Source organism: Acartia tonsa, chromosome 1 (genome assembly GCF_053477335.1).
Source record: "Acartia tonsa isolate MP-2025a chromosome 1, ASM5347733v1, whole genome shotgun sequence".
Classification (NCBI taxonomy): domain Eukaryota; kingdom Metazoa; phylum Arthropoda; class Copepoda; order Calanoida; family Acartiidae; genus Acartia; species Acartia tonsa.
In genome coordinates, this window is record NC_137260.1 from 7897852 (window position 1) to 7924054 (window position 26203).

The 26203-nt window shown below is 32.6% G+C and overlaps 1 protein-coding gene across 4 annotated transcripts in view; it reads right to left on the reverse strand.

Annotated features, from left to right (window-relative positions):
- The window catches only part of Ptpmeg (protein tyrosine phosphatase Meg), a 72773-nt gene extending 48238 nt beyond the window's left edge, over positions 1–24535 (reverse strand). For all 4 annotated transcript variants that reach the window (XR_013876794.1, XR_013876792.1, XR_013876791.1 and 1 more), the window contains exons 1-16: positions 24338–24535; positions 23399–23455; positions 22313–22462; positions 21792–21910; positions 20971–21033; positions 17576–17645; positions 14719–14864; positions 13951–14016; positions 13440–13536; positions 13155–13240; positions 12578–12669; positions 12069–12171; positions 10362–10612; positions 9925–10019; positions 8529–9578; positions 7805–7912 (exon numbers count right to left, since the gene is read on the reverse strand). Coding sequence is in view for 1 of the 4 variants with exons in the window: in XM_080150778.1 (XP_080006904.1) it covers positions 7805–7912; positions 8529–9578; positions 9925–10019; positions 10362–10612; positions 12069–12171; positions 12578–12669; positions 13155–13240; positions 13440–13536; positions 13951–14016; positions 14719–14864; positions 17576–17645; positions 20971–21033; positions 21792–21910; positions 22313–22462; positions 23399–23455 (2553 nt within the window). In the remaining 3 variants the exon portion in view is untranslated. The remainder of the gene's footprint in view (positions 1–7804; positions 7913–8528; positions 9579–9924; positions 10020–10361; positions 10613–12068; positions 12172–12577; positions 12670–13154; positions 13241–13439; positions 13537–13950; positions 14017–14718; positions 14865–17575; positions 17646–20970; positions 21034–21791; positions 21911–22312; positions 22463–23398; positions 23456–24337) is intronic.
- Between the last annotated feature and the right edge of the window lie 1668 nt (positions 24536–26203).

Consider the following 26203-nt stretch of genomic DNA (forward strand, 5'->3'; position numbering starts at 1 on the left):
ATTAGACACAAGGGGATGGGGGGAGAGGGGATAGAGAGTAAGATAGAGTGAATTTCTTTTCAAGTTTTGAAGAAAATGTTAAAGAACAAAATTTTACAAGTTGAAAATAAGACTTGAAATCGTACAAATAAATTGTAGATTGTTCAAAAGTAGATTATTTTTTGAGTAGACATTTTAAGAAAATATTATGTTTTTTTTTAATGTTTTATTTTTTTTATCTTACTGTTAATCTTATGGCAACTAAGAACCAGTTTTGTGAGTATATTTTCAAATTGGTAATAGCGACAATGTTTAAAATTAAAAATGAATAAACAGGCAAAATCTATTAAGATTTTTAAAAAATATTAGTAAATGACAAGGTAAATGGATTTATTATTACTTGGATTTTACATTATATTATTATGGACTCTAATAAAGGGAACCTTATAGCAGGCTAATATAACGATATACCCAACCTCCCTTACCAAATCCCATTCCCGCTTACTGGATAAAAGAACTGACCAATAAATGAGGGGGAAATAGCAAGCTAAATTGACGACAATTTTTCTCCTGTCATAATATCCACGTATATTCTACATCCATTACAAGGTAATAAAAAAAAGTTTGATAAATGTGACCCAAAAATTTTTATTTCTATTGAACTGAAGACAAAAAAAGCGATTAACATCATTTGAAAGAAGTTATACAAAAGTAGAGTTAAAGATAACTCTATCTTTACTCTATTATGTAGAATCTGGAAGTAAAAGGGGATGAGTGGGTCAAAGAGAAAGGGAGAAAAAGAGTGAAACAAAAGTGGGTGAGGGAGGGGGGGTGGTTGAATTTTAGAGTTATTAGTTTTACATTTTCAATGTTGGAATCAATTTTATTGGAGCACTGTTCTTTATACAGGGTGCATCACACAAAAGTGGACAAAAAACATATTAATTTAGAATTTTGTCATGGAAGCAAAAATATATAAATATACAGACAAAATTAACCAAAATCAATACATAAGGATTTAATTGATTTATGACACTCTTTATGCTTTAGTGTATCATACTACCTATCAATATTCAATAAGTTGATGTAAAAAAATAACATGTCAAGTTATTGAGAAAAAAAAATTTAAAATTAACAGATTTTTCAAAAAGAATGAGAATCATTAAGTATTTAATAATTTCATATATATTAATATATTATTTTTTTATTGAAACATGAAGGGATGGAAAATCATTCAAAATGTGGCATTTTTTTATGGAAATACAACTGTCAATAGTTACAAGAGAATTTTTCCATCACATAATAAAACAATGGCATTATTTAAGGCGTTAAAAAAGAAAAAAAAGTTTAATTGGAATTTATTAAGGGAGCTTTTTATGAAGCAAATTAAAATTTTCATTACTTTAAAACTGCATAGGCCAACTCTCCTAATAATAATCATTTTATTAATCTGATTTGGTATGTATAACGATATAATTTAGGATTAATATGAAATAATTTAAGCTACCCTGCTGGCAAATGATAAAATGGTTGTATAATGTTGAATTATATTTAGATAACTTCTCCTAGCTGACTCAGTCAATCAAAATAACTTTTAGCAAAAGCTCAACAATTTGGAGTATGTGGAATTTAAGATAAGACATTTTTTATAAATACACATTAATTGGAAATATGAATACTTATCAAAATTTTCTACCACTTATTATTTCAATTGCATGACTTTTTCTTTTGATATATCAATTACCAATTAAGCACATAAGTTTTTTACTTAACACTGGTGTCCTGGATAGGAAACAGGTTTTTTTGAGTTACGTATGACAAGACCTATATTTCTATGACCGGGCGTGTATGACGGTTCAGCACATAACTTTCATTAAATCACAGCTGATCATTTTTATGAATTTTTTTGAAAATTACTTTTTTAGCTATATTTTCATAGTTTTTCCCAAAAAAAACCACAATATTCTCACATTTCCAGCTTAGTTATTCTAAATTCATGCAAAAAAGTATAATAGACGATAGCTATAACAAGATCAATAACCTCAATTGACTATTCTAAGATTTGTAGGTAACCCATAGATCCTGGATGTGATAAAAGGATCCTCTGAGGTTCCACCAAAAAAGTTTAAACAAATCAGAAACAGCAATGATTTTGTACAATGTTTTTATTGTAGTATTGACAAGTAAATCACTTCTAGATACCAAGCATATAGAGGACGGGTAAAATTATTTCATTACTGAAACCAGGGAAACTTGACAATCAGGGTTCCAGCTACTGCCCTGTCTCACTTCTTTTTCCAGCCTGCATGATTTGTCCCTACCTGAATGATGCTGTTAAACTTGCAGACCAACATTATGGCTTTCACACAGGCAGGTTCACCACCACTGCCTTACAGAGGATTAAAAACCTTAATCAACAGCCTAAACAATCAGAAACCAGTTATCAGAACAGTGCCAGTTGCCATTTATTTTTCAATAGCTTTTGACACTGTAAACAATGAAGTTCTACTGCATAATATTAATGCACTAGACTTGAATGAGTACATGTAATGTTTTAATGTGAATACCTTAGAGGTAGACAACAATTTGTTGTTATCAGAGGATCTAAATATGCATTCAAATCTGCCAAACAGGCTGACCTACAAGGAGGGGTCCTATACCATGTACTATTCGAACTGTAAATTTCATAAATGCCAACACCTCACTCTAATTACATCTAGTTTCCTGTGCTGACAACTCCAACAGCATAGCTCCCCTTATTTATCCTTATGTAAAGGACATAAAAGCTTACTTAGCAGTTCTTAATGATTGGTTAAAAAGTCAGAACCCATTCATTTCTCCAGCCAAATCATCTACAATAGTCTTTACCACCTTTTCGAATGAAGCCAGCACTGTAGTCATTGTTGAAACAGTACCATAAGTCAGACATCCTAAGTTCTAAGAGAGTAAGTCATAGTAAATACATACAAAGCAATTTGCCAGTCCCTGATATTCTACTGCAGTTCCATATTTAGTTATGCCAGCTGGGACAGCCTACTGTTTGTTGGAAAAGCTGCTGTGAGAACAGCCATCTACTGTCATGTCATGAACCTGGAAGCATGCTTTACAAGCAATATTTTACCATGAACTGCAGTAGATCCAAATGCATTACCCAGAACAGCTAAAACCACCCTGTCCCAATACTTTTAGGTTAAAATGTTTACCTGAATACCTTAAAGGCCAGAGTAAACAAGAATCTGGTGTAGTTTGTGTCTGACACTGGCAAGAATTTCACACAACCACCATCATTTCAACTGCAACCACAACCCATCAAAACCTTTAAAAGCAGCCACAATACTGAAATGACTGTTTCCAATGATGATGAGCAGGAACAAACAATAACACAGGAACTATTTAGACATCATGTCAGCAAGGAATATATATTGAGCATGATAACTTGTCAATATTACAAGGAAAACTTTATACAGATTGCTGATTCTGAAGCATGTAAGTTCAAACTTCATTGGTGTAACCTCAGAGGGACATATTATTACAGCCAGGAACTATGCCATAAGAATTCATGAGGCATGCATGAGGGACTTAAAAAGTGAGTATTTTTTTGTGTTGACTACCAAAACAAACTTAAGTTTTGTTTAACTGTTTAGACATTAATTTAAATAACAACTTCAAATAACTCTTACCCAACTTCTAGACTACAAATCTTAGATCAGTTAATTGATTCTGAAAGATCTTGTTATTGATGATAACATAATCTTTGGTTCAGCTGTCATCTATTATACTTTTCTTTGAATAAATTTAGATTAACTAAGCTGTAAATATGAGAACATTGTGTTTTTCTGGAGAAAAACTATGAAAATCTGGGTAAAAAAGTAATTTTTAAAAAAATCCACAAAAATGATCAGCTGTGATTTAATGAAAGTTATGTGCTAAACCGTCATACACGCCCGGTCATAGAAATATAGGTCTTGTCATACGTAACTAAAAAAAAACCTGTTTCCTATCCAGGACACCAGTGTTAAATAATGTTGTTAACTTTGATAACAGAACTAGGAAAGTTCAGAGAGAAAGAGGGGACAATGGGCTGTTTATTACACTAGTCCACAAAGTTTTACAATAACGTTTTCTTATTTGTTGAATTGACAATTTTTGGAACTTTTACTGAATTTTGATTGGTTGGTTTCTAAAGTTGAGTGTTCCAACGTTACATAGAAATCTTAAAAAAGGGGTAATTTTGTGTATCATCATTTGGGATGTAAATCAATTTATCGGTCAAAGTCTTATCCCTTGCTATCCCTGACTAAACTTAAACTAAAAAAAACAAGGTGTCAACAAATGTCATCCATGGTACTATCCCTTTAAATATATTATCTTGAATATTTTCTTAGAATCTTAATTCTAATCTCACCCGTAAAATGTAAAAGACCCCAAATTGACTATCTATCTTTTATGAAAAGTTTTACAAATATATCTTGAACCAAAATTATTTTATCATAAAATGAAATCTTGATATCCAATATATTTCCTTAATATTAAATTTTTCAAATTATCTGTAATTTTTTCGTCAGCCCTAACATCCATTTTATCAGCGAAGCTTTTCTATAATTAGGGTCGGTCTGTTCATAACGGGTAGCTCTTATCGTTAATTTAGGCATGTTGGAATCGTCTTATCGATTTTAAGCTTTGCATAGTGATCCCTTGATTTAGAAAGCATGGCAACTCTGATTTTTTATCAATTCTGAATTTTATCAAATATTTTACAACAATTTATTGTGTAACATAATTTCCTATTCATATGATTTTTAGAAGTATGATTCCTAGGACAACAAGGTACTTTAAAAAATTGCAAAGATGAGGTGTCCATTTTGTGCTGGAACAAAATGAAAGACCAATGAGTTTGTATTTGTATAAAGATAAAACTAATGGTGACGTAATTCACTACAATATCCAAATTTAAGTTTACGATTAGAATCTACATTTTGTGTCAGGGAGACAGTGATAATTCAACAGGGTATCATGTGGGGGAGGGGGTTGGCAGCACCCTCTAAGAAAGAAATTTGTAAGATCAGTATTTCACTTATTCACAGCAATGGATGTAAAACATAACATGAGGATATTATGAAATGTGAAAAATTGTCGTTAATTTAGGTTGCTAACATGGACATCATTAATTGGTTAGTTCGTTAATCTAGTAGAAGGGAGGGAATGGGGTAAGCATTGGAGGTCGTTATATTAGCAAGCTACAAGATGCAATTTATTAGAGTTCTGTATAATAATTCCATTTTCACAACCAAAGGCCAATTTGTACAGGCGCCTATAGATTAAAGTATGCTATCAAAATCTGCCAAACTATTCGGTCTTAAATTTTTAGGAATCTTAGTATTCGTCCTTAACAGGCTTTAAGTCTTTTTCAGAGTAAGGCTGGAAAATAAATAATAAATTAAAAAATTCTGTTAAAAGTTTAAGTACACTTCTTCTTTATATGTTGTATCAGGTGTTTGACATCATTAGGGTGAGGCGGGGCTAAACCGGTAATTTTTTCGGTTTTTTGAAAAAAAAATGGGGTAAATATTAATATTTTCGAATGAAACCAAGCTTACGGAAAAGACTATCAGATCCTAAAAGGACGTTATCCTAAGACTTTTAGAAGTTTGTCATAATTGGACCCAAAGAAATTACCGACTTTTACCCCACGGTGGGGCTAATCCGGTAACGTCTTTTCAACCCAAAAAAAAATCGATGAAAAACGGCCAAACGGCCAGTCAAACATAAATAATCATAATAAGTATAGGTTAAAGGGAATATCCACAAAAATTTTCATAATGATCGGACTATTCTTTCTATGTCAAAAATCATTTTTTTTAAAAGACGAGAAATTTTGATTTTTTTTTCTCACAAAAATTTTCTTTAAAAATAAAATTAAAAATTTTTAAAAAAAAAAACTTGTTCTATTCACTTTTTGGCCTAATTCTCAAAAAGCCCATATTGAATTTTAGATTTTACCAAAGAAAACCAGAAAATTGATCTTAAAAATCGAATTTGAATTTCTTTTTCGACATTACCGAAAATAGCTTTGCGCGAACTTTGGTCATTTTGAAAAAATATCAACTCTACATTTAAGCTCTCAACGGATTTGGATCGAGCGGGCAATTCTTAGTACTAAAGGTTTTTACGGATCAGTTCTAGGTCTTACCAATTTTTGTGTAGGTCAAACTTTACACCTCTGGGTGAAAATTTCTTTGAAAAAAAATTTTTTCGTCCGACTTTGAGACCCAAAAAGTACCCTTAAAATTCTTCTCACAAAATTTTCATTTTATACTTTTTAGTAGGCAATTTAATAAGGAATTTGCTTTTATGTTTTTTTCTGTAATTTGAAAGGAACATGGAGATAAAGGTCATTTTACGAAGGTGGGTAAAAAATTACCGGTTTAGCCCCTTACCGGTTAATGCCACGCTTGACCCTAGTTGAAATGATGCTTTGATCATAAAAAAGCGCATATCTTGTGATTTTCTATCCTAATGCTACCTATCCCCCTTGTCCCTGTATCCTGTGCGTACTTTCAGTTCCTTTACTTTAATTTCAAAATTAATAGGTTTTCCATTTTCAGTGCGTCAATACAACCAACAAAAATGCACGTTTGGCCCAATTTTTCAAAAAAAATTCATAATTAAAAATAAAGATATGATATTTGTATTTGTATTACATATAAAATATACGCAATAGGAATATAGTATGGTATATTTGATTATTGTATGATTTTATTCAACGAAATTTTTTATCTGTAATTTTCCATCTACATTAAAATTGTTTTATTTCCTGAAAATAAGCTCATTGCTTTAAGACAACGTCAGCAATCAGAAAGAAGACAATAGACTGTTGGGTTAACAACTTAAGAGACTTTTAATAAATTTTGATTGGTTGGTTTAATAAATTGAGTGTCCATTCATTTTAACCACTAATTGTAACTTACAGAAGGGGTAATTTTGTGTATTAACATTAAGGATGTAAATTAATTTGTCTGTCATTGTTTTATACCTATAGATCCCTGTAAAGTCAACCTAGAATGATTGAATTAGGTTAGAAAACACAATTCTATCCATAATTAGCAATGCATCGATAGACTTACAAAAGTTAAGGGGAAAAAAATAATAACAAAAGTTATCAAGTTTTATTTTGTACCTCATTAAAATAACTGCCATGCCAAATCCAAGTTGTATAACTCTTTTAGGCACAGTTCCTTAGTGTTTTAGGTCTTGTTATAAAAACTGGCACATCCGACCCCCCATTTTTTTGACCGTACGGGCTAACAAGTACCAAAGTACCAAGTATAAAAGTAGTAAGCTTTTTTGCCTGTTGCAAAGAAACGCTAACCGCAGAACCGATATGGTTCTCCTTTACAGTATAGCTTCCTCCATGTCTCGGGATGGTTTTAGGCTATTTCATTTTTATTAAAGTCTGGGTACTGTTTTAAGCTATTTTTCTTTCCTACCATATTCCTTGGAATATGGAGCCACTAGAAACTACGGACACAGCCACTAGTATGGTATATATTAATTGTGTAATATATTGTTTGAAATGACGTCATCAATTCATAAAACTTATGCCCAATCTAATTAAAATATCAACTTTTAATTAAAATATCAGCTGCAGTTTTCCAATCAGTATGGACATTAATACCTATATGTTTCAAATTCATAGAATATTAGGCTGTTAAAATAGTTAATATACTGCATACTTATAGCAATGATAGTAATATTAAGGAAAATGCCTTGGCTTGTAAACAGCTGCCACCTGTCTATCTTCTATCCACCAATCTAGTTTTCCTACCTGTTTAACAGCAAGAACAAGTTTATTTTCTCTCGCCGCAGCTCTAATACATCCAACTACTTGATCATGTGTTAGACTCGAGATATCTTTGCCGTTGATTTGAACCACCTGAAACACACATTAATTTAATGAATATAAAACATAGACAAATTTAGTCTTTTCTTGAATCTTTTCAATTTTGATTCTTGTGTTTAAAAGGAGAAAAGCGACATTAGATTGTAAATTATACTGGTACGTAACCATAGTTAGAAATTTTAGCTTTCAAAACCTTTTTTTAAAAACTTTTGGGAACAATCGAATTTGATTGGTTGGGATAAACCAGCAGTGTCCAATACTTTTATAAAACAATCATTTGCAGAAGTGTTAATTTTATTCATTTTCATTTTGGATGTACATCAATTTCTCGACCATTGTCTTATTCCTTACTATCCCATATTTTTATATTCAAAGAATCTCTCCAGAGTTGTTTCTCGCATCGTATTATAAATTGCTTTTCGCGGATATAAAAATGAACAATAAAACTAAAACCAGTTTTTTAGCCCCAAGATGCCGAAGACATGGGCTAAAAACATGTTTCAATCTTGTGATTGTAAATTTATAAATTAGTAGAAAACTAGATAAGTATAATACGATGCTAGACATGATAATTTTTCAGTGTGGCTGAACACTGGTTCTAATCCACCGGATATTAATCGGTTTCGAAGCCATACTGAAAATACAATACCTGATCTCCCTCGGCCAATCTAGGTATACAAGTATCAGCAGGAGTTCCGCCCGCCACCCGTGAAACTATCACAGGCACACCCTGATCCGCGCCCCCCTTCACATTAAACCCAAACCGTCCCTGGCCTTCCGCGGTCATAGAAATAATAACTAAGCCACCGGAAGCATTAGCGCTTCCCTGGCTGTCTAAATCTGTAATATCTTTGGTAACTTTAGAGGGTGATGTTATTATTTGTGATGGTGGAAAATCACTGCCGCCGGCGGTAGATTGTGCGGTTGAGGACAAAGAGGCGGTGGTTGAGCCGCTTAATGACTTTTGCGGCGATAGGGTGGAGCGATTGTCGACACTGCGGGATAAGCTTGACTGTTGGTCCATGCTTGAGGAAGATTTGTTGTCTCGTGTCGAGGATTTTATTGAGCTATTGTCAGGAGAGGTAGCCTTGTTGCTGGGCGATGAACCGCCAACCACAGTGTAGCGCGGATACAGGCTGGCAGCTCCAGAGCTGCTGCTGTTATCCGCCGGACAATTTGTATAGGAGGGCAACGGCTGTTGATGGTCTAGGTAGATACTGGACGGACGATTGGATGGTGGCGGTTCACTACCCGCGCGTTCGCTGCCTCTTTCGCTAGATGAATCATCTGCGAAAGAAAATAGCGCCGGCGGCTTGGACAAATCAACTACAAGTGTGGATGGCGGAAAATCATTTTGCGGCGAAGCATTTTTCATCCTTCCCGCCGAAATCATCGGCGGGGACCGTTCAATCGTATTACTATTGCTTGTATTGCTACTATCAATGACGTGACTTTGGCGGTGGACCGAAGGCGGCGTGGCGTGCACGACACGCGGCATTGTGCGCGAGAGAAAGCCGCCGTAATCAGCTTCTTCAGTCCATGCGCGCCGGGGGACAACGCGCACGCCAAGCGACTGGACGCGTGAATTGAATGACTCGTATGCGCGCACAGCTAATGATACTCTTGAGGAGGCAAGGGCCACTGATGAACCTCTTGGTTTGGTGGTTGTTGTGGAGTGTTGTAGGGTTGTTGAGGAACCCCTAGATAGAACGCAATTTTTTTTTAGATGTTGTTGTTTTATATTTACAAAAAAAAAGAAGTTATTTGAATTCCAACTGTAGAAACTTTTCTATTTTTTTCAAATAAACATAATATCTATGTACATGAAAAATTCATTTTGACGTATTAGTTTCTTATTTCCAAATAATAAAAGTTCTAAATTATTTAGTGTTAAACCAATAATACTTACCTAGTGATAATACTTTTAGAGCTTTATCGTAGATGACTGATGGCCCTATTTTATTTATCTACAAAACGAACAAACGGAAAAATATTGGTACTCAGCTTCAGAACAATAATTTATATAGTCAAAAATTTGCGTCATTCCTTGTAGAGGATGGGGGTGGGGGAGAGGGGGCAGTTGTGGAAGGGGGAGGACAGGATGACCGACTGCTGGGCGCGTGACTTGCTTTGCTGGAACCTGAAAGAAGTATTATGCATTTTTTTTCAGTAATTAAAGGTGTTTTATTTGTATGTAGGTCCTATAAGTTCTAGAAAAGAAACACTACCGTTTGGTCCAAGATTTTTGTAAGCAGATTTACCCTAATACTGGTATTAGGTCTTTAGGTAATATTCTGTAATTAAATTATGATTACTAGTTGAAACATTTTAACACTCAACTTAGTAAATCATCCAATCAAAATTCAAACTAAAGTCCCAAAAGTAATTAATCAAATTAATGCGAAAACGTTATTATAATAGGACCAGTGTACCCTACCTCCTGATTTTTAATATACGGCTATCAATAATATATTATACATACCTATAGAACTGTGTTCAGGCGAAGCCAACATTCTTTGCTTCCTTTCCAGATGCAACGGTAAAGTCTGTCGGAAATTCCGCCGACTTGTACCATTCCCATTAGCGGCGGCGGCGTGACGGTCGCCAAATAGGCCCGAGTTGCGCATACTGCTGCCGGCGGCCAGTGTTTGTGACTGCTGGGGCGGCTCTGTAATGGCCTGGAATTCTGTGCGTCCAGAATATCTGAACCTGGAGCCCAGCGTGAAATGAAACCTAAAAATAATTTAAATAAGAGCAAAAAGTCATTTTTTGTTAACATTTCAACTACGTAAAAATATAGAAGTGGGTGCACTTTTTCATTTTGTGCAGGGATCTAAAGAGATAAGACAATGGTCGATAAATTGGTGTGAACCCCCAATGATGATATACAGAATTACCCCTTTTGATTAGTGGTTGAAACTTTTGGTCACTCAACCTAATAAAAGAACCAATAAAAATTCAGTTGAAGTTTCAAAAGTTGTTGACCCAGCGAATATGAAAACGTTATTATAAAACTTTGGAGACTAGAGTAATAAATATACACAAAGTATGTCCAATCCCTGAATTTACTTCAATCTGTCTTTGATTTCTCATTTAAAACATTAAAAACTATGGACTTCAATTGCAAAAGACTTACAAATGAAAAATAAAGTTTTTCATGTGATTTGAAGGAAAAGGGTACGACGTATAGTTTACGTAGATGATTTTCATAACAAAAGTGTGGGCGTATTACTAAAGGGACGTACTTTTACGATATAATGTTTGTCAAAGTTTTTAGAACTTTTGTGTGAAATAATAATTTTTTTTCTCTTGGCAATAAGTCTGAATATATGTATTTCATAATGCCCTAAAAATAACTTTATGGTAAAGTAAAAGGATCTTTGTCTGTCTGTCTGCACTGAAGTATCTTGCTAACCGATATGGTTCTCCTTTGCAATGTAGCTTCCCAGGAAGATTTATAGCTATTTGGGGGGAGGGTATCTCCACCCTCCCAAGAGAAATCCTATTCCAATTCCTTTCTCGATATCAAACCAATCTCAATTCAATTGTAATCAACAAAAGGGTTAATTCATTTATCATAATTGGGAGAAGGGGTTGTAATACATTAATTTATTGTCCATTAATCCCTAAATAGAAAAATCCAAAAAAATATCCAAAATCTACAAAAGAAAAAAAATCTACAAGAGTTTCTTTTTAAGTGAACTCAAATTAAAACAAGAGGTTATGTTGTCAGCAAAATTTCATTCAATCATTCAAACATATCATTTCTAAGGATTCCAGGTTTTCGTATCATTACAGAACATTTTAAAAGCTAGGTTTGTTGAAACGAAGCTGTGACTTCGTCGAATTGAATTAGTTTTGAACGTATTAGACATTTTTACTCATAAATATGCAGAATCAACTTTAATAAACTCGCATCATTAATGTCGCGACTATATTTTAAGTATAAAAGTATTTTTTGTAAATATTTTATTAGGTAACTATTCCTATTTTTAAGGAATTCTGTTGCAATAGATTTATTATTACTCTTAAGATTATCACGTTTCTAATTAAGTGAATTTTGTAGCGGGCTAAAATAACTCAAATTGAAAAGGGATGATCAACTTTTCCACCTTCCACCTTTAGTACCACTAGAAGCTTCGAGGGGCAAAGGTGCTCGTTCTAAAAAATGTAAATGACTTTTCTTTACCTTCTACTGGAAAGTTTTGGACTTTGCAGTCTGAAAAAGGAATGATGCTCAACAGCAGATTTCCACAAGTTCTTACAAGATCTGTACGATGATAAATTAAAACCTAAAAATAAAAACACACATTAAAATATCTATTTTCAAATATTTTATACATTTAGAATAAAAAATGTTGTAAAAATAAAAAGAAGATTCTTTGAGAATTAAAAATGTTAAGTATCATGGAGGGGTGTTTCATAATTTCATTATAAAGAAAAAAATATTTTCTGACACACAAAACAAATGCCTCAAATAAGCCTTCTAATTTCAAAATAATTTGATTCAAATAACAAAGAGAAAATTTTAAAGGGTTAGTTTAAATAAACCATTGGAAAAGTTATTTGCAAAACATTATCTATCGCATACAAAATATTATGTTAAAGAAGATTAATAAGAAATTTTCCTGCTATTAAGATCCAAAAAAAAAAAAAATGGTCTAAACCAACATAAACTCAAGATTTAGGGCTACTTACCTAATATTGTATCATAAGACTCTGAAATTTCTTTTCTAAGCTGGATGAAAAATTGTTTTCTTTTGAAGGAGATTTTTACAATCTTACTCCAACTAATGGCAGAAAAATTTCATTTTTGTATCATTGATTTTGTAAAAAAAAAATGAGGGCAAGTTAAGATCAGGTCAATTTTCACATAGGACTTTGTCGCAGGAATCTAAAGGGATAAGACAATGGCCGATATATTGATGTACAATGTACGTACATCCCCAAAGATGATGCACAAGATTACCCCCTCTGTAGATTACAATTAGAGGTTGGACACTCAACTTAATAAACTAACCAATAAAAATTTAATAATAGTCTCCAAAGCTATTGAGTCAAAAAATAAGAAAGCGTTGTTATAAAACTTTGGAGACTAGCGTAATAAATATTCCAATGTTTCCTCCCTCCCTTATTTTGTCGTCTTCTTTTAAAAACATATCTTTTTTTATTCCTCTTTAGGGTCTTAAGAAACCTACTTTTCCTCTAGATATTGATTAGGTACCTAGTATACAATATTCGTGAAAAAATAATATAACAAAAAATGAAATTTTTCCTAAAAGTATTAATTTTGATATTATTTTGAAAGACCACCAGGCCAAATGATGTCACGCCCAGCTGAATTTCTCGACCATTTGAATCCTAAAAAAAAGAGAATAATAATCTGACATCTGATATTCAAATATAATACTGTTTCTTAATGTTTAAACATAGTAGTCAAGGAGACAGGACAAGATACTTATGTATGGCAACCAGGGCCAGCTTAAGGTCCACGTTTAATCACACTTTAAAATTATGTAAAATGATGTAGGTATTTGTTAAGCTGTTTAAGAGATGATACCTTGCCAGGATGAAGAGCAATACCATACATTTCCAGCCGCTTGGCATGCTCCAGAAAATTAAGTTCTGCGTCTGCTGGACTCTGACCCTTGTGCAACCTACAAAAATAATGATTTTTATTCATGGGAGGGGGTGGTTAGTTGTAATATATTACACCCTTGTTTATGAGTAAATTAAGCAATTTGAAGATTTCTATCATCTAAACTCCATAGGGGAATGACTAAATTGATTGAATTTTTTATTGAAATCACATATTTATCTAGGTATTTTTTTATCATTACAAACGTAAAATCAATCAACATACCATTCTTTACAGTTAAAGAAGCTATCTCAAAGCAAATATAGTTCTTGACTCCTAGTTAATTTGAATATATCGAAATTATATCTTACTAACTCGACTTTACATTGGTTCATCATTCTAACTAAACAATATCATCCATCTCTGTATACATCTCTTTATCTTTTCATTGAATCTGCTAAGCTTTTTAATTCATCTGTTTATCAACACATACCTATGAAGTTCAGTGATCCTTCGTTCAATTTCACCTGCGTCGAGATTATCTTCCGCACAATGAGTTCTAAAATAAAATTTAATTTTAATATTCCCTAGGTACCTATATTTATTGTACTCCCATGCTCTTAATGCTGAAAACAACTGTAAATCATAAAACTCTTGTTTAAATAGTGTTCACTTTTCATTACAGTTTTATTTTTATTGAATAACAATGACCTGAAAGGATATGACAATGGACCATAAAAAGATTTACATGTAGGATAAAACTAATGGCTGAAATGCTTGGACACTCATCTTAATGAATCAACAAATCAAAATTTAGTAAAAGTAACCAAAGTTTTTGTTACAACGAATAAGAAATCGTTATTGTAAAACTTTGGGCACTAGTGTTATTAACAGTTCAATGTCTCCTCCCTTCCTGGTTGAATAATGTCAATTCTATGGAATTTAAATTTTTATATCAGAACATAAAAAAATCAAATTCAATTTGAATATTGGAATATCTTAAGTACTTGGCCTTTTAATAAAGTAGTACGATTTCGTTTGGGTATAACCCAAAGTGAAAGGGGACAATTGGCTATATATTACACTAGTCCCCAAAGTTTTATAATACCGTTTTATTATTCTTTTCCTGAACAACTTTGGGAACTTAAATTAATTTTGATTGGTTGGTTTATCAAATTAAGTGTTCAAACGTTTTAACCACTAATTTTTATCTACAGAATTTATCGGCCACTGCCTTGTCCCTTTAGATCCCTGGTATTACCTAAGTGAAGAGAATGGTGTGAGGTATCCTTGCTGGCAGCTGTCAGGATCATAGTCTCCCAGGCTGCTCTGGACACAGTAGCTGGTCAACAGGCAGGCAGTCAGCAGCGGGCATAACAGCCGTCCACTTATCAAGTCTGATTTCACCTGAACAAATCAACAAGTATATTGCATGATTTTGTACATATGATTTGAAGGGAGTTAGAAGACATTGGGCTGTTTTACACTAGTCCTCTCAAAGCTTTACAATTATACCTATTTTCTTTGTTGGCTTAACAACTTTGGGGACTTTTATTGAATTATGATTGGTTGGTTCGTTAGGTTGAGTGTCCAAACGTTTCAACCACTAATTGAACTCTATAGAAGGGGAAACTTTGTGTATCATCATGCGGGGTATATATCAATTGATCAGTCATTGTCTTATCCCTTGCAAGATTTCTCTAATCAATGAATAAGATTAAAAAGAAATATTTTTTTTCTCAGATTGAATATCCGTCCTACTCTTCTTGGTTTAAATAAATTCTGCTGTCATATTTTCTTTTAAATGAAATATGATGCTGTAATTGTTTAATGTTTATAAATATATCATTCATCGAATCATCACTTTGTAATAGACATAAATAATAGATTATTTCATGTACTTTTAAATGTTCCATAATAAAAAAAAATTATGAAATTGGCTTTTTAGAGTTGGCACTTTAATGCATCTTTTGATTATTTAGTATAGGTAGTCAAAATAAGTTATGAAGATAACATAAAGAAGCATAATTTTTAACCCCTTTTTTTCCATTCCTAAATCCAAAGTTTTATAATTAAAAGTTACAATCCTTAAATAAAAGTAACAGGATGTCTTTTTGTGTCTCTGTACCGAAGGATCTCGCTAACCACTGAACCGAAATGGTTCTTCTTTACAAAGTAACTTATCAGGTCCTGTGAAGATTTATGACTATATTGGGGGAAGGTTCTACAACCCTCCCAAGAGAAATGTCCCCTATAAAAAATTTACTCCCCTAAAAGTTAGGGACGTAGCCGCTAGTAAATATATAAATATATATTGCTGATCTAATATATCCATTTCACCAAAGAAAGTTTTGAACTACTAAACGGTATAACATGTATAGCTCACATAAATAGCACAACGGGATAAACTAATGATAAACTAATTATCCATACTATAACTCAATTATCTCTGAGAAGAATAGACAAAACTTGCATCAGGGTGCATTTTCAATGTTTATTTATATTAGAATCATTCAATAACAAGTCTCTAGACAAATTGTTTTTATACATACTTATATTTTTATCAGGGATCTCAAGGAATAAGACAATGGCAAAAAATTGATGTACATTCTCAATGATGATACACAAAGTTACCCCTTCAGTAGACTACAATTATTGGTGAAAACGTTAGGACTATCAACTTGTTGAACCACCCAATCAAAATTCAGTAAAAGTCTCTAAAGTTATTAAGCTAACGAATAAGGAAACGTTATTATAGAACTTTGGGTAAAAGTATAATAAACAGTTTTATTATGTTGTATTAAGAGTTTTTATGTGTAAGGATAAAGACTCTAGGGGCTAGGTGTCGCCTCGGGTACTAGGCCTCCACGCACCTTGAAACATACATGCAATACTTATGATTGCGTTGTAAAGCGTCCATTCACCCATCAGACAACCAACTCTCTGAGATGCACGACCTTTGTCTGAGAAGTCCCAACTGTGCAGGGTAGCGAGTTGCGCCTGTTTTGGGCCAAGGCATTCCCCATACTCTAACTATTTACGTCGCGCATCTGACATAGTAGCAGTGGAAACCATTTTTAACGTCTTTAGTTATGACGCGGTGTCGGACCGAGATTCGAACCTATCACCTTCCCGACGACGAGCGGATGCGCTACGTGTTGAGCCACGGTCGCGGGTTTGTAAGGAAGGTATACAGCCAAGAGTATAATGGAACGTTTTCATGACTATTATGTCCTTACCTACCTTTCAGTCCTTCATTTCAAAAATACTTAGTTGTGTCAAAATTTAAGTAAAACAATATAGGGGGCACGAGCTTTACGTAACTTGATTCACAAGGTGGGGACTCTGTGCTGACTCTCAATTGGGTCTTTGAATATCAGCCAACAATGACGTCGGAAATAATAACACAGCAGTCGAAAACAGTCCCCGCCACTAAAACCAGGTAATTGTCTGGTTTATACATTTATACTTATAAAGGGGGGGGGGGCGAAAGTGACACGTGACTTTTTGTAACCAAAACTAAAAGTCAACAAAGGAACTCAACTAAAAAAAGAGTTACAGGTCTGAGATTTTGCATGGCAGTTGCTTTATAGGGGTACAATATGGAACTGTGAAGAAACGGCGGCGCAACCGCCGAAACCCGTCGTTTCCCGCCGAAATTTTTTTGCCTTTTCTCGGCGGTTTTCGGCGTTTGCGCCGCCGTTTTTTCACAGTTCCATATTGTACCCCTATAAAGCAACTGCCATGCAAAATGTCAGACCTGTAACTCTTTTTTTAGTTGAGTTCCTTTGACTTTTAGTTTTGGTTTCAAAAAGTGTCACTTTCGCCCCCCCCCCTTTTATTACGTCAAATAAAAAAACAAATAGCAATATGTTTTTAAAAATATCTAAGGATTTGTCTGACAATCTATTCATCAAACTGACTTTCTATCTATCTATTGAAATATCAATCTATTCATCTATTAATCTATCTATCTTAATACCTGGAGGTAGAAAAGGAACTGTGTGTATTTGTCCAACCAGCTGCTTGGATCTATCTATCTAATAACTATCTATCTATCTAAAAACTATTTATCTATCAATCTACTGCACAATCTAACTATCTATCTATCTTAATACCTGGAGGTAGAAAAGGAACTGTGTGTATTCGTCCAGCAACCTGCTTGGATCAGTCACATAAAATTTAACCCTGCAAAGGAATACCGTATTACACAAAGGTTAATTATATTAAGCTTAAGATTTCAATAACTACTAAACTAATTGGTTTCTCCTTTATAGGGAAGCTTCACATAGGTCACGGAATGTATTAAGTTATTTTATAACGGGGGGGGGGGGGGGGTTAATGCAACCATCTCGTAATCAGTGAGCAAATGGCACTTAGAATTCGAATTTCGATCTGAACTTTTGCATGCGTAATCCTTGGTAGGTCTATTTTCCCTAAATCGAACAAAAAGTTGGAAAAGTAACGGCTGGCGGCTCAGCCGTTTAGCCGTTTTTTTTGCCCATTTTCAGGGTAATTCCATCATCAAATACGTAGGAGTTAACTATTTAAAACATTTTATTGGTTTAATTCATGATATATGATAAGTTGATAACAATAACCATTTTACTTCTAGTACTAACAGCTACCGTCTAGAACCGTTAGTTAGCGGTTTGGAGTGGAAAAGAGTCTTATGTGGAGCCGTTAGCTGTTACTTTTGCAACTTTTTGTTCGATTTAGGGAAAATAGACCTACCAAGGATTACTCATGCAAAATTTCAGATGGAAATTCGAATTCTAAGTGCCATTTGCTCACTGATTACGAGATGGTTGCATTAAAAACCCCCCTTAGCTAAGAAAAAGTATGCTTTAGTATAAGTTGTCTTTTTCCTACCCCATTTAATAAGCGCCCCTAGATGATAGGGGCGATGACTCTAGTTAAATTACAAAATAACTATGCAGTGTAAAAGAATAACAACGAGAGCATGTTCACAATAAAGTAGTCATAACAATTTAACAATATTTTAGCATTAAAAATAAAACTTGAAAACTTATATTTATCATGACTTAATAAAAAAAAAATATAGACAGAATATATAAATTGGCAAATCCTGTTCATAAAGTATATCTCCGCTAATTAAAAAATTCAAATATCTAAAATTTGTCACAAACTAAATGTAGCATGTATCAATTTTAAAAAGAATGAGTCATTTAAACAAATAAAAATATCTTCATGAATCAGTACAAAAAAAATAAACAATATTTTGGAAAACACAATTCCAAATTAGTGGAACTTAAAAAGCGAAGCTTCTTTATAGTTATACAAATGTTATGTTCGTCACTGACTAGGTAGATATTATATACTAATTTTGTTTATTGAAAACGGACGGTTTCTATTTTAAAACATGCCAAAAATGCTCGTTGAAATTCAAATTTTGCTATGAACATATTAAAGATAAGAGAACAAGAATTATTATGTCCAAAATACCTCAAATATCTAACTGTCATAAATAAGTACCTAATATTCAGATAATTTCTAGGGTAAGGGGGGGGAAATTTCGTTTTTTTTTCGGTTTTTTTTTGAAAAAAATGGGGTAAATATTAATATTTTCAAATGAAACCAAGACCAGTAGAAAGCTTACGGAAAGGACTATCAGGTCCTAAAAGGACATTATCCTAGGACTTTTAGAAGTTGGCCGAAATTGACCGCAAAAAAGTTACCGATATTTCCCCACCACCGGGGGAAATATCGGTAATTTTTTTCAACCTAAAAAAAATCGATGAAAAACGGCCAGTCGAACATAAATAATCATAATTAGTATAGGTTATAGGGATTATCCACAAAAAGTTTCATAATGATCGGACTATTCTTTCTATGTTAAAAATGAATTTTTTTGAAAGACGCGAATTTTCGATTTTTTTTTTCGAAATTTTTTTTTTTTTAAACTTAAAATTAATTTAAGAAAAAAACGTATTTTATTACTTTTTAGGCCTGATCCTAAAAAAGCTCACATTGAACTATAGATTTAGCCCAAAAAACATGAAAATTGATTAAAAATTGACCTCAAAAATTGAATTTGAAGCAAAAGTGTCATCTTTGCAAAAAATCTTGACTACATTTTAACCTTAAAAAAATCGATGAAAAAAGGCCAAACGACCAAACAAGCGTAATAAATCATAATTAGTATCGGTGATTGGGATTAACCACAAAAAAATTCATAAAGATCGGACTATTCCTCCTATGTCAAAAATATTTTTTTCTCAAAGGACCAGAAATTTTGATTTTTTCCTCGCAAAATTTTGATTCAAAAAATAAAATTAATTTTTTTGTTTGTTTTTTATCTGTTCTATTCATTTTTAGGCCTAATTCTTAAAAAGTCCATATGGAATAATAGATTTGACAAAAGAAAACATGAAAACAAGACCTTAAAAGTTGAATTTTAATTTCTTTTGAAATTACCGATTTTTCCCCCGGCGCCAACTTTGGTCATTTTTGAAAAAAATATTAACCCGATTTTAAAGCTCTCAACGGATTTGGAAAAAGCGGGCAATTTCTAGTTCAAAAAGTTTTTCAGATCAGCTCTAGGTCTTACCAATTTTTGAGTAGGTCGATCTTTACACACCTACTAAAAAATTTTTGGAAAAAAAAAAATTTTCTTCCGACTTTGAGACCCAATAAGTACCCTTAATATTCATCTCACAAAAAATTCATTTTATAATTTTTTGTAGGCAATTTAATAAGGAACAAATTTGCTTTTATGTTTTTTTCTGTCATTTGAAAGGAACATGGAGAAAAAGGTCATTTAATGAAGGTAGGTCGAAATTACCGAGAATAGCCCCTTACCGAAACTTCCCCCCCCCCTTACCCTATTTGTTTCATTTATCAATTTTAATAATTTGTACTAGGTAGGTAGGTCTCTATTTTAAGTTTGAATATATTAATTTCTTTAACTGCAATGTTTCCGGATTAAAATAGAGAACTTGATACTTTAACAATGCTACAAAAACAAGAATAATATTATCATTAGCAATAGCAATGTAATTATTTTTTTAAAAAGTGATTTGATTGGGTTTTAAATAGTTGTATGCACAGGGGTTTGCTTTGGGGGGGTGCGCACCTAAAAATCTAGACACACCCATTACGAATTTTTACACCCCATTAATAATATTCTCGATATGCTCCAGTAGGGGCTCTGAAAATTATATAAACATAAACATAACTTAACCAAAAAAGGTGGGTGTAACTGTAGGGGTGTGTAATACAATCAACAAGAGTGGTGTTATTTTTTTGTCGGAGGGGGGTTAATACACTCATCTTCTGGACGCTTCTGATTTAAACTTATGTTTAATAATAGATAACATTACTATGAATTTTAAGGTAATAAACTAAACCTTAAAAAGAAATAATGTCTGGGTAAAAGCTATAAATAGGTACCTAGTTACTTTTAAATGCAAACAGAGTAACAAACTTTATGTTAATCTACCAAAAAAAGTGTTCGCAATGGCTTGTGGTAAAACAAAAATAATAGTATTACCTAAGATAAAGCATAACTGGTTGGTGTTGACTACCCGTTCCACTCTTTAGACGCATTTGTTTTCTATTAAGAAATAATAGACATATTATACCTACAATCTTTAAAATTTGCTTATTCGTCTGTGTATTATCATATTTTAATTTGGTTCCTTAAAGAGGTTTCTTATTTTAGCAGATTTCGAGTAATTCGAGTTAAGTTATATGATTGGGGTAAAACATTTACGAAGAGAATATCTTTTTCATACCTACAACTAGTAAATACCTCAAGACCTAATCAGGGGTTGTATATTCTGCGAAATTGACCCTGCTGGGGGGGGGGGGGGGGGGGGGTAAAAAATAAAAAAATAAGTGAAAAGGGGGGAAATGTAAATTTAAGAGGTCATAACTCATTTTTTCCCCATCCTTGGCGGGAAAAAATAGAAAAATATGTGGGATGGGTAAAAAAAATGAATAAAATAAGGATAATTGGAAACATTTTTCCATTTTTTCCCATTATTCTAAGGAAAAAACTAGGAGGGGAAAAAAAGTACATATTTTGCAGCAGGGGAAAAAATGAATCTTGTGCAGAATATACACCCCTGGACCTAATATTTAAAGTTTTAATTAGAGGTTTAATGGAATTTCTTTATTTTACTTTATTTATTATTATAAGACAAAGTGTCTTAAGAAAACTATTTTCATTTTCAAATGAATCAAAACTATAATTACCGTAGTTACTAGGTATCTATTGTGAAAATTTTAAAGATACATGTTTTTATGGCACTCGTAAGTTTTAATCCCACAAAAGTATGATTAGGTTTAGTATGAAATTTGTCTATTTTCCTAATGAGTTTAGCAGGATCCAGCCAGCGGGTGACATCTGGTGCGGGGCCGGATGCCAAAACGGAACCGCCTTCGCAGAAAACAAGGCCGAAATATTCTCGCTCACGCAACTCCAAATGCTAAAAAATATAACAGTTATTGAACTATGTTCAATACACTGGATTGTTAACATTTATACCTGCGATACTAGGTAAGTATAAAAAGTTAGGAGTAAGGTATAGTCAACAAGCGAAATATTTTTGGTGCAGATAAAAAGCTTGTCTTTGCTACGATGTATTGCCCACTAAAATCATGAAACCTTCGAATTTTTAGATGTGTTAGAATTTTTCCATTTTTACATAATATTAAAGATTAACTGGTTACAAATAAGCTAGTACTTAACATCTGAATAGGTTATTAGGTTTCTACAAAAAAGTAAAGATTTTGTCAAATAACCATCAAAACAATAAGTGGTTTTTTTTATAATTTTCCTTAAAATAAATGGCTTTTTAAAGCGTATAGGTATTAATATCATTTTGTACCTGGAAAACCATTTCCAGGAGGTCAGCGCCCTTGGCCTTCTTGTCCAGGATGAACTGTTGGCTGGTATCATCCAGCAGGACCACGCTGACCGTAAACTGGCGCAGTGTCGCCCCGTTAGTCTCATCTCCCTTCACTTTGTATACGCCAGTCTATATACAAACAAAGCATTTTAATTTGGGACCAATTTTATTAAACTCAATCAATTACGTTCATTAGAATTGCTGTAGGGGCTTTTAACAATTTTTGAACAGGTAAAATAGTAGATTAATCGAAGACAAAAATGTAGGTAGTAAGAAGGTACGAAATTAAAAAACACTTAAATAATAAAAAAAGGCTCTCGGTAAATCAGGTTTTAAAAGATAGGGGAAGGATTGACCACTTATTTCATTCATTCATCATCATAAACAATATTAGTGGGTGTAAGAAAAAGACAATAAACTTATCAAATAAAAGCCGTCACTTAAACATATATGCTTTTAGTTAGTATAATATATATAAGAACCCTTCAAACTCGTTCAAAACAATCTAACCCCATGCCTAATCTGATCTCTAACGAGGACTTCAAATCGGTTATGGAGGGAGATGAGGGTGGTGACATCGAGCTGTAAATTACACTGGTACCCAAGTTTTATAATAACGTTATCTCATTCGTTGGATCAAAAACCTTGGATACTATTACTAAATTTTAATTGGTTAGTTCAAACGTTTTAACCAATAATTTTGATCTACAGTAGAGGAAATCTTTTTATCATCATTGGGTAGGTATGTAATGTATATCAAGTTTTCGTCCATTGACTCATTAGACTCCTGAGTGTGCAGAATTAGCCAGTGATCTTTAGTTATAAGACGATAGCCGATAAGTTAGTATACATCTCCAATGATATTATTTAAAATAACCGTTTTATAGATTTTAATTACCTAGTAGTTGAAAAGTTTTTAAAAATATTATTAAACCAACCATTCAAGAAAGACCCCGAAGCTTTTAAGCCAATGACTAAGAAAACGGAAATAGAAAACTTTGGGAACCAGTGTAATAATCAGCCTACCGTCCCTCCCTCCCCGAGAATTATTTACTTAAAACAAACCTGTATTGTTGAGGTAGAGATTCCAAATTTATTCATCTTCTCTATGAAGCTTTCCATCTTAACAAAACAACAAAAATTAGGCTGCTATCACAAATGAAGACTGAAATATAAGGGGGGGGGGGGGAGGGGGTTAATGCAACCATCTCGTTACTTTTTCAACTTTTTGTTTGATTTAGGGAAAATAGACCTACCAAGGATTCCTCATTCAAAATTTCAGATCAAAATTCGAATTCTAAGTGCCATTTATACATTGATTGCGAGATGGTTGCATTAAACACCCCTCCCCCCCCCCCCCTTTACTGAAATGTTTAAATAATAATGCTTATAATTTAGCCCATTCTAGTCCTAAATATTTGTAAATTGCAATCAAAGGATAGAAATAAATACACGAAATATTTGATCATTTATTCAATGTCAAAAACTTCATAAAAGTCGTATGTTTCATCCATTTATATTTCATGTTAGCATATTGTACATAAAACAAAAACACATTACGAGAAAGAGAGAAATCTCAAAAGATTAAAACTGTTTACGCCTAATTCGCTTCAATAAAAGATGCGATTGATAATGAAAATTTTTTACATAAAATAAAGTAGGCTATTTCTTTTTAAATTAATTTGAGAAATATTTATAAATGAATTGCTTTGTATATAAAGAAGGTGTTATCTTAGCTAGCTTGTAGCTCTGAAACTTATGATGAAGACTCGGATTATGTAAAGAAAACGAAGTAGCGAATTTCTTGTATTTTCACAGTAGCTTTTGATAGGTTATTTTAGGTTACGTAAATGTTAATGTTTGCCCGCAGGGTTAGAGCCACCCGCAGGAGCTAGAAATAGGAAAAAAGCTACTATGAAAATACGACGAAACCCACTACTCCGTTTTCTTTCCATGATCCAAAGACTCTTAAATATTCACAAATAAATAAAAAAGAATACATACCTAGTAGAATATAATGTATACAATAACTCAATGGCTGTTTCTTTCCATATACTTTATTTTTATATTGTGCGTTCACTTATATGATAACTTCCCCCTGATACAACCTCACTCTGCACACGTCACCTCCCTACATATTATTTAGTTTCAGCTTGGCCACCCTACATCTTTTTGTTCTTGTTCTGAAATGCACAATATTATTTAGTTGTATGTAGGGTCTTCCAATATCATGAAAAATCTTGAATAGCATTATATACCTAGTAAAAATATCATAATGAATTGTCTAAAAGTTTATCTTATTTACACTTCAAATCAGGGTTGTTAACCCATAAATAACCCAACCCAAGGAACCTAAACTCGTGTTTTATGTCAGTTTTGGATAATTAATGAAACTGTTTTAGTAAGTTAGGATTCCTACAATATTTCTTACATTTAATTGAATAGGTACCTAGGTATTTTCTTCTCATTTTCATTTTAACAGATAAAATATTAAGCTTTTATCCCATCCAAAAATATTTTAGGGGGGTAACGCACATGCCTAAAACAATCAGATTTTATCTTTATGTAACATTTCTAATAACCCACAAAAAAAATAGTTAATCCACGATTGAGCCTGGGTTTTGCATGCTTTATAACAACCCTTCTTTAAACTAAATTTTATACAAATCTATGTACCTGGGTGTAAAATAAAGTAAAACTACCTAAACTTTCTTAATATCCACATAATTATAAATCATATCACAATATCAAAATAATTGCATAATTAATTTGTAAAATTTCACTAGAAAGTTTTTAATAAGGACATATCTATAATTAATAATGTATAATCTCCGTCAGTTATTAAAGTCAACCAAGCGAAAAGATGAATTTTCACTAAAAATTGTGGCTATAAGATAAACAGATTTTTTCATATCAAATGCATGTTTATAAAAAAAAACGTAGTTAATTTAAAAATTAACTAAATTTGAAGATTTTTTTTATAAAATGCAAAAACCAAAACAATAACAAACAAATTTACTTTTTCATTTAAAATCACAATTAAAATATTCACCAATTACAGAAAAATCTCAATTAAGGCGTTAAACGACCTAATTTTTACTGCGTAACCTTCACAAAAAGTGCATTTAGTTGTGAATAATGTAAATATTTGCTCTAAAAGTATGTAAAGTATCCTTCACTTTGAATTAAAGGATTAAATAGGAGAAGGACAAAACACACACACACAATGCCAAACCATACCATATTTATAAATATTGTTAGAAAAAGAGTAATTATTTCTAGAGTATACATACACCTGTTACATTAGCTTAATAAAACATTAAAAATTCAACCTATCTTAATAAATAACATAAAGAAAAACAAATTTGTTTAAATAAAATATTTTTTTAAATTTTCATATGGAAAAAACTTACTCTTTGCTTCAGGGACATTTACAATAGCTTATTTGTCAACACCCAAAAATATAATAACCCAAAAAACCTTTCAAATATTAAAAAATCCACAAAATCATAAAGGAATAATATCAACTTTTTAAAAAATCTGCCAAAACAGAAATAAAATTTGGGAAACAAATGTGTTATTTAACCCTGTTGGTTTTTTGTTTTGTTGGCAAATGTCGTCTTATTATGACCTGTGCCCTAATTCAAACTCAACAAACGGATATATACAATTATATACAGCAGAAAGGATTTTTGTCCAAAGCTTAGGATTTCAAGAACTAATAAACCGATTGACTTCTTTTGAAGGAAGCTTACATTGGTCCCGAGATGGTTTAAAGCTAAACATTTTTAAATCAAGTCTTGGTAAGGTTTAAGGCTATATTGATAGTCAATTTTAACTACTCCTACAGAGCCCCTAGATGATAAGAAA